Source organism: Leptodactylus fuscus, chromosome 6 (genome assembly GCF_031893055.1).
Source record: "Leptodactylus fuscus isolate aLepFus1 chromosome 6, aLepFus1.hap2, whole genome shotgun sequence".
Classification (NCBI taxonomy): Eukaryota; Metazoa; Chordata; class Amphibia; order Anura; family Leptodactylidae; genus Leptodactylus; species Leptodactylus fuscus.
Genome location: NC_134270.1, coordinates 168,147,339 through 168,156,636, shown reverse-complemented (window position 1 = coordinate 168,156,636; position 9,298 = coordinate 168,147,339). Strand labels below are relative to the sequence as shown.

The 9,298-nt window shown below is 41.6% G+C and overlaps 1 protein-coding gene across 1 annotated transcript; it reads right to left on the bottom strand.

Annotated features, from left to right (window-relative positions):
• Window positions 1–3,329: 3,329 nt before the first annotated feature.
• LOC142209160 (serine protease inhibitor swm-1-like) lies at window positions 3,330–7,692 on the bottom strand. Its single transcript, XM_075278093.1, has 3 exons — window positions 7,653–7,692; window positions 6,413–6,448; window positions 3,330–3,721 (listed from the first exon to the last, which is right to left on the bottom strand). Exons 1-3 carry the CDS (start codon window positions 7,690–7,692, stop codon window positions 3,330–3,332), a joined length of 468 nt encoding a protein of 155 aa, XP_075134194.1.
• Window positions 7,693–9,298: the final 1,606 nt, after the last annotated feature.

The window sequence follows — 9,298 nt, the reverse complement described above, 5'->3', positions numbered from 1 at the left end:
ACTAAACAATTAGGTGTTTGCACTGAACGGAACATTTCATGATGACAATGTTTGAGCAAGTTTAATGTTTATTGACACAATTATGACACGTGATATATTCTACTTGTTTCTCCTCTAATTGTATACTCAATGGACAAGGACTGTATATATATTGTATGTATTGTATATAGTATACATTGTCAAATTCTTCACTATTTGATCACTAATTTTTTCACCACACGTAACTGAACTTGTTGTATCGAAGCTTGTATTGCTTCCCTAATGTATGTCCTTATTTACTCTGCAGAGCTTGAGAAAGGCAGAAATTGCCGAAACGTTGCTCATGCTTACTCTGCTTTATCACGTGTGGCACAATGCAATGTAAATCAATAAAAAGCTATTTGATACCTCCATTAAGCTATACTGGGATCTTCTTTTTTACTATACGTACCGGGTTGGGACCCTATCCTAGAGGCTTCTATTGGTGCAGGTCACACCACTACTGAAGGAGAAAGTTACACCGCATGACTAAATGAAGATATACCGTATATAGTCCATACATAACAAAATCAAATGATAAACATTCAAGACCAGTTAACTCTTTACATACACCGTTTAATCTAGACCACGACCTTCTGGCACGGATACATCCCTAGAATAAATTATGCAACACCTCCTCGTCCCCACATTTTTCATAAGGACACCTGGCACTAAACCGCGGCGGTATTACATGTTTCTAATAGGCAACACATTATGTGCAGACATCCACAGTGAGTCGTTTTGCTTATTAGACACATCATCATATTTGTTAATCTTACACCAAATCTCTTTAGAACTTAGAAATCATTTTGACCTGTTCGGACTAAGAACAGTATAAGGCTTCCCACAAAAATCAATTGGCCGTTTTAATCTTCTCACCACTGTAATGGCCACATAATATACCATGTGGCTAGACTTGGTATGTTTCAGCAAACCCTGGGCAAAAAACACAAATAATTCAACCCAATAAAAACAGATCAGGGAAATCGACACCATCCAAACTCATTTTTATACAAACTTTCCCTCTTGGCTTTTCCAACTGGGCTGCTCCAGAAAAAGTCAACGTAATCCTATTCAAAAACCTGTCACTGGGTGGAAACACCAGGGCCAAAAATATCATACGCAAAATGGCACTTTTAATGACTAGGACCTTACCCGTAAAGGACAGCTCTCTCAGCCTCCACAGGTCCAACTTCCTCTATTTTTAGGTACAACTCCTTAACCCTTTTAGTTCGTCAAAATTTTAACTTCATCTTTAATCTGCCGCATTTCTTTTTCATTAATTTCACCATCAAAGAAAAAAGGATTCCAATTGGCTCTTGCACCAGTTGATTTTAAAACCAGACTCAATACAGAACAAATCTGTCTTCTATGAAGGGGGGATGAAGACAATAGGTGTTACAGTAAATCCCTCAAATGAACTGTGGTGGACCGATGCTGCGTGTCTAGAGACTCTATGCCTCTGGAAGCCATTGATGACATTTGAACGGTGTTTATTGAGGTGTTCCCGCATGGTCCTGATTGTGCGCCCCACGTATTGGAGCCCACAGGGGCATTGCAGCACATAGATGATAAAATTCAGGGCACATAAGTGGTAAATACCTCCCTGATTGCAAAACTGGTGACTTGGTTTATATTGTAGCAAATGCTAATACAACATTTACATTTAGTGTGTGTCTTTTTTATAATGTAGGCTTGTAAACTCTAGGAGACTGTTACAATGTACTTGTTTGAAAAAAGTTCGTCTTGGTGTAGATTGTTGATTCATTACTGGTAAGACTCAGATCTAGATAGTTAATCTCTACCAGACTTGAACCTGAGAACTTCAGATTCCAATTGTTGTTCAATGTGCAGGTAATTTTTTCAAATTCTTCTTTGGTCCCGTCCCATATAAAAATTAGATCTATATAGTGTCAGTAAAACACTTTTATCTTGCCAATGAGTGGAATTGTAGATAAAAACCTCATAAAAAAAACCCATATACAAATATGCGTAGGCGGGCGCAAATCACGTCCCCATCACGGTCCCCCTTGTTTGCAAGTAAATTTTATCAAATGTGAATGCATTATGTGTTAGAGTGAAGCTAATATCTTTCAGAATGAATTTTTTGTAATTCAGGCATATTGGTTTCACAGGCAAGAAATTTTTGGATATTAACTAGACTGTTAGAGTGGAATATTTATAAAGTGATGTGACGTCCAGTGTTGCCCAAATGTAGGAGGATTTCCAAGTGATAGGGCGAAGCACATTGTTGAGAGAGGATCTGAGAGCCAATACAAATGGTTGCAACTGTAGGTTGATATAATGTGAAAGGTTCCTCGTGATTGAGTTCATGCCCGAAATTATTGGTCTGCCAGGTGGATTGATTCTATCTTTATGTATTTTCGGCAAGTGGTAGTATAGTGCAATGGTTGGGTTTTTTATCCAGAGGAATTCTTCTTTGAGCAGTATACCTTCGTAGAAAGCCTCTTGATTGGGTTTCAATCTTGTCATAAGCAGATGTCTCTGCCATTGGGCCTTGGGCAGAGCCGACTGCGCATGCCCACGATCACAAGAAAATGGCCACTTACAGCAGTTTACTGTGCAAACGACCACAAGAGCAGACTGCGCATGCCTAGAAGATTGAATTCCCCCCCCCCAAAAAAAAAAACTACACTTTGCACATCTGACATGTGACGTTCCATCTTTGCTGAAATTTTGGGTTGGGACCCTACTATCACACCTATTCATCATCTCCATCTTTGCATCCCTCTACTGCGTGATTACATATTTCTTTCATTACCTTGGACATAAAAGTAGTCCTTTGATCAGTCAGGATCTCCTTGGATATATTTGTCTTAGAGGACTTGTAAAAGAGCTCCTTGGCAATTAGTTTTAGTTTAGATGAAGTACATCTCAAAAACAAAATACAATCCTGCTCGTCTGAGACACTAACGAAACAGAAATGTTCACCTAACTATACATGTGGCTTACGATCAGCCACACAATGAAAACAAGCACAATGTTGTCTCATCGGACTCAGGGTTACAGGACAGACCTAGACGCCTCCTCTCACTCCATGGATCTGCCCTGGAGTGTAGGATCTGCAGCCTTTTTCTGGCCTAGTAATGACCCCGTGGCTCAGGCCTACTCAAGACCCGCACTGGACCACACAGAAGCTAAAAACCTGAGGGAGATATAGCGAGATTCCAGCACCCTGCTTGTCATCTTCTCACAACATATACAATTTAGACTAGACTAGGAAGGCCATGAAGTATTTATTCATCTTTATTTCAGATTCAGAATGTTCCAGATTAACTGATACAAGTGAGCTATGGGTTATTAGCGGCTATTTTACATTCAGTCGGTTTTACACAATTATTTCCAGAAAGAACATATCCCTCATTACAGACACATTTTGGAGAACATTCCTTGTCACATATTTTGGGGACAATTGGGTCTTCACATGTTGGTTGGCAGCCGGATCCGTAGGGCTCATAGTGCTTGTTGGGTCCGCAGGTGGCTTTGCACTCTTCAGGTCTGACACACTGTACGGTTTCTCCAGACGTCCCGGACTGAGCCAGGAATCCTTCATTACATTTACAGGTGTAGAGAAGAATTAGGGGACAAGCTTTTCCAAGAGCATCTACAGTGCCCACATTGCCACAGGTTAGATAACAGGTTCCATAACCCCCGTAGGTGCTGTTCTCAGGACAATTCGGAGCTGGTCAACAAAAGGGAAATCAACTGGGAGTTTCTAGTGTCCTCTTATTATACAGTAAGATTAATACAGATAGACATACAATATAATAATCATAGTAAAACTAATCCTCATTATATAATACAGGGAACCTAATCATAACCTCACTAGAGGAACACAAATTATATTAATGTTGCAGCTTGACGCTGGCTTCACACCAGCGTTCAGTCTCCGTATCAGGTTTCTGTCTTCTGCCAGCAGAAGACGGAAACCTGTCAGACAGTGTCCGGCCGTGAGCGCTGGTGAGCGTTTTATGCTCTTCGCGGCGAAACTTTTCTTTAAAACCGGACAAAGTCCTGCATGTCCCACTCTGTGTCCGGTTAAAAAAAAAAATTGTTTCACCGCAGGGTGCATAAAACGCTCACCGGTGCTCACGGCTGGACACTTTTTAAACCCATTTTAATGAATAGGTTTGAAACATTACTGCAGGTTTCCGTCTCCTGGCCAGTTTCGTGCAGGAAACGGAAACCTGCAGAACGGAGACCCCGGGTGCAGATGTGAACAAGCCCTTTTCCACAATCTCTACTCGAAGGGATATAGTGCAGTCACTGAGTCCTAATAATATACAATGTGACTGATTCATATATGTGCATTGTATCATCTATAATCTGATCAGTAATATCACATAGAAAATACTACTTTTCTTTATCCATCTATTTACAGGATCTATCGTTCTATGATATCTATTTATTGATCTACAGTATCTCTTTATCTATCCAGTGGTGTAACTACCGGGATAGCGGCTGGCACAGGGACCAGGACATTAGGGGCCCGGCGACAGACGCTACCGCTGTGTTTTTTTTTTTTCTTAATAGGCAGTTACTCCAGCCGGTAATGGGCCCTATTTACTTACCGATCCTGGCAGTGGCCGGTATTGGTAAGTGACGTGGCGGGCCCCATAAACATCATTATTATACTCGGGTTTTTTTTCAGACCCCCCCGAGTATAATGATCAGAGGTCCAGGGGAGGTAAGGTAACATAAAAAAAAACATGTTACTTACCTCTCAGGGCAGGTTCGGGCCTACTTCTGTGACTCTTCCTGATGTCACATGACCGGGACCTGTGTCCCAGGTCATGTGACGTCCCAGACGTCATTGAAGATGGCCAACACCACCGAGGACTGCAGCAGAGCCGGGGATAATTAAGTAACATTGATTTTTATATTGGTATCCCATCTCGGTCTCTGATTATTATACTCTGTGGCATAATAGTGTGTGTAGGGGCCAATATGGGACATAATACTGTGTGCAGGGGCGACCATGGGGCATAATAGGGTGTACAGGGGACACTATGGGACATAATACTGTGTATAGGGGCACTATGGAGAATAATAGAGCGGGGGACGGGGGTCGATCAGGGTCTTCGGCGGGTGTCTGTCGTGGGGGGGGGCACGTCAAATATTCGCCACGGGGCCCTGCCATTCCTAGTTGCGCCACTGTATCTATCTACAAATTGCAAATAAGACAGCACTCCAATATTTAGGAAATAAGTGATAGTTACTGTGGGTTTATTCCATATGCAATGTTTCATTCCCAAATTATCTGAACCTTTCTCAAGCTTCCCTCTCTTTATATCTTACTCTATCTAAAGTATCTATTTATCATTCTACAATATCTTTCTCCTCTCTCTCTCCTATTCCACCGCAGGCAAGGCTTGGTAATAATTCTGGAGAATCCCAGAAGGAGCATAAGATAAGATAAGATAATCCTTTAATAGTCCCACCTTGGGGAAATTTCAGCGTGTTACAGCAGCATAGTAATACAGATACAGGATAATACAGAGTAATATGTTACAGACGTAGACACAGATAAGCTGAGAAGAGAAGATATACTAGGAGTCCATGGCAGCTAAGGAAAAACAGAAGAGAAAGAGGAAGACCTCATGGTCATCCTCATAATCATTAGTTCTCTGTGCGGAGAGCTCTTCGTTTGGTCTGATGTAGATTATACAGCCTGGTCGCGGTTGGAAGGAAGGACCTGCGATAGCGCTCCTTCTCACACTTGGGGTGAAGCAGACGGTCGCTTACAGTGCTGCCAAGTCCCATCAGGGTCCCATACATGGGGTGGGATTTGTTCCCCCGCATGGAGGTCACCACAGACAGTATCCTTCTGTCACCCACCACCTGTACTGGGTCCAAGGGGCTCCCCAGGACAGAGCTGGCCCTCCTGATCAGCCTGTCAAGTCTATTTCTATCCCTGGTTGATATACTGCTCCCCCAGCAGGCCACACCGAAAAAGATGGCTGAGGCAACCACAGAGTTGAAGAAGGCCCTAAGAAGTGTCCCCTGGACTCCGAAGGCCCTCAGCCTCCTGAGCAGGTAGAGTCTGCTGTGGCCCTTTCTGTGCAGCGCCTCCAGGTGATCAGCCCAGTCTAGCATGCACCATAATCTGATTCCTCAGGTATTACAGGTCTTACGCCAGAACAACAGAGTAAGTAATGTGAAATGTGCTCGCCCCAGAGGACCTCCCCCCCTCCTCACTCAGTCTCACCCATGTCCAGCTGTGACAGATAACAAATAAGCTTGAAATGGACAACTTTAGCCTCAAATCTGCCTCAGACTTTGTGCCCATTGAATGCACCTCATTGTTGTTGTCTCTGTCCTTGTTGTCCGTTTTCAGGTATTTTCTACAAACGTGACATTCTCTTCCACTTACCTGGTAGAACAAAACTTTCCACCTTCCACTGCAAGACTACAAGAAGAGAATAATCCGTATTAGTAAGTGTGAACGTTTTGGGATTGAAATATTAGTTCAGGACAATGCAGATGTGAACTTAGCCATAATACTATAAAAGTAAAATCCTGAAATATGCAGTGACATGCAAAAGTTTTAGGCAGAAATGGGAAAAACGTGTGAAGGTAAGAAGTGTCAATATGAAAAAAATTATACGAATGAAGAGAAATCTATTTTCCAGCATTAGTTGGTGAGACTTTTGCCCTTTTGTTTTCCATCAAATCTTTCTATTTGCACATGTAGAAAATTTTTGAAGGATCTTGGCATGGCCAGCAGAGTCATCTCAATATCATTACATGGTAGGGTCAGCAGAGTCGTCATATTATTATTACATGGTACGATCAGCAGAGTTATCTGATAACTATATGGCAGGGTTAGCAGAGTCATTTCATTATTATTAGTGGGCAGGGTCACCAGAGTCATCTCATTATCATTACACGGCAGGATCAGCAGAGTCATCTCATTATTTTTACATGGTATGATTAGCAGAACTATCTGATCATTAGAAGGCAGGGTTAGCAAAGTAATTTTATTATTTAAAGAGCTGGGTCGGCGGAGACATCTCAATATCATTACATGGTAGAGTCAGCAGAGTCATCTCATTATTACATGGCAGGGTCAGCAATATCATTATTCATCATTAAAGGGCAGAGCCAGGAGAGGGCAAGTGATTTAAAGGGATTTGACCATAAACCGCACTTACTGTTTTTAACAGGACAGGGTGTAGGTTTCTGACTGCTGGAACCCCAACAAGTATGGGAGTTGGCTTTCTGCAGTTTCATTCATCTCAATGGGACTATTAAAGCTAGCTGATTGCTAAACCTGGCTATGTCCATCAATTCATTATAAATGAATGTATTGGACATCAGACCTGAGCACTACTGCTCAATACACATAGGAGTCTTGAAGACCCCCATTTCCATAATGGCTCAGTCCCCTTACACACTGGTCTCCAGGGTAGGGGGCCACAGACTACACAGACAATACAAACAAAATGTCAAAATTATTTAATATCTACATATAGAAACAGAACAAGCTCACAAATTCTCTTCTACAGATTGATATTTAACAAATGGCAATAAAATTACATAAATAAGACATTTCCTATAGTGAAAGTGTCAAAACATTGTAGAAGATCTCAGAAAAGGAGAAAGATACTTACTTGCCACCAAGAAGACAGAGGATAACATGAAGGCGCCCATGTCTCTGCTGGTAAGACAGATCAGTATTCCACAAGTCACTGATAACAGAAGTTATAGACAAGACGTCTATGAGCATAAACATAAACGTATGGAAACCAATGAAATCAATGGTAAAGTAAGAAAGGGATATGTGTATTCTACTTTACCTAACGCGTTCAGGTTCCCAACGCTGCTCTGCCTGCTGGACTGGAGAGACCTACCAGTGAGGTGTTTATAAGGACCAGGGCTGTCATTTCATACATTCCTATATTGCGCAACATTTCACTTTACTTGCTTATGTTAAAAAAAGACTAATGTGTGCAATTATTGTGCTAAATATAGATCCCAGACTGACAGATTCACCCCAGGGGCCTAAGAGACCACATCACCAAGGAGGTCCAATTACAGATTGAAGAGGTCCTTGAAGGCTGAAGAGGTCACCCATGAAGCTGGAAGATGCCCAGTAATGAACCCTGGATGCCACAAGAGAGCCCAGGAGAGGTGAGTATAACAGTTTGTTTCCACACTATCCATGGTCCTCTACTTATGATACTTTGGGGCCTGAAGAGACTGCAGAGTATAATAATAGCATTTCTGATTTGGCCCAAGCAATTTCAGTCTGAAATGAAACCGGGCGACAACTCTCATGAGGTTTGGCCCTTCTCTATTAAATAGGGGTTTTAGAAACAGTGTAGCAGAGCAAGTTACGCTGTTTCCATAACTTGGGAGTTACAGAAGGGGTACTATGTCTCATTAAGGAGACATTGTCTCAAAGAGGCTGCTTTGTACTGTGCAGGGACTTATTAGACTGTGCAATACCTGCTAAGAATTCTGGGTAAGTAATATGCAAATAAGTCCTCCTTGGTGGAAAAGAAGAGCATGCTCTAGTAAGACCTTTTGGAAGGTAGCGCCCTATAGATTAATAGAGAGACAGATAAATCACAGGAGTTGGTGGAGGGAGAAGCTCTGCACTGTGCTGTAACTGAAGTGCTCAATGTATTATACATCCACTGGCCAAATCACCCTATCAGTGCCAAAAATCATTTTTTTTTTTTTTTTTGCAAAAGTTATTTTTTTAAATATTGCGTCAAATCTGACATTAGTGTTGCACCGCGATCTGTGACAGCCCACAGACTGTCATTGCCATTATCATTGCATAAATGTAAGCTGACTGCCATGCAGTGTGTCCTAGTCTAATATTCAGTTGCTGGATCACTCTTTCAAAGCCAAATCTGATTTATTTCCTAATTTTGTTGAAATAGAGTTTTTTTTTGTTAAAAAAAAAAAATAGTTTCAGAATTGCTCAAATCACTATTATGTAAGGAGCACAGTAAAATCACTGTAGAAAAATTATTGTGGGGACAGGATAAAGGAAAAGGATAGGGAAAGACTAGTGCTATGTTACACCATTCATGACTGCAAGTACTAACAATAACAATGTGGCACAAACAGCAACACTAATATTCTTGTCCACACGGTCAGTAGCCTTAGGAGTGTTCTACTTCCCTAGAATGAAGATGAAGTTTTTGATTCATTTGCTTACTTATCTCTGGCAAAGGAGGATATTAAATTTGAGAGTAATGTAATCTTGAGTCAGGCTTCTATGTGTTCCTCCTCCTGTAATGTA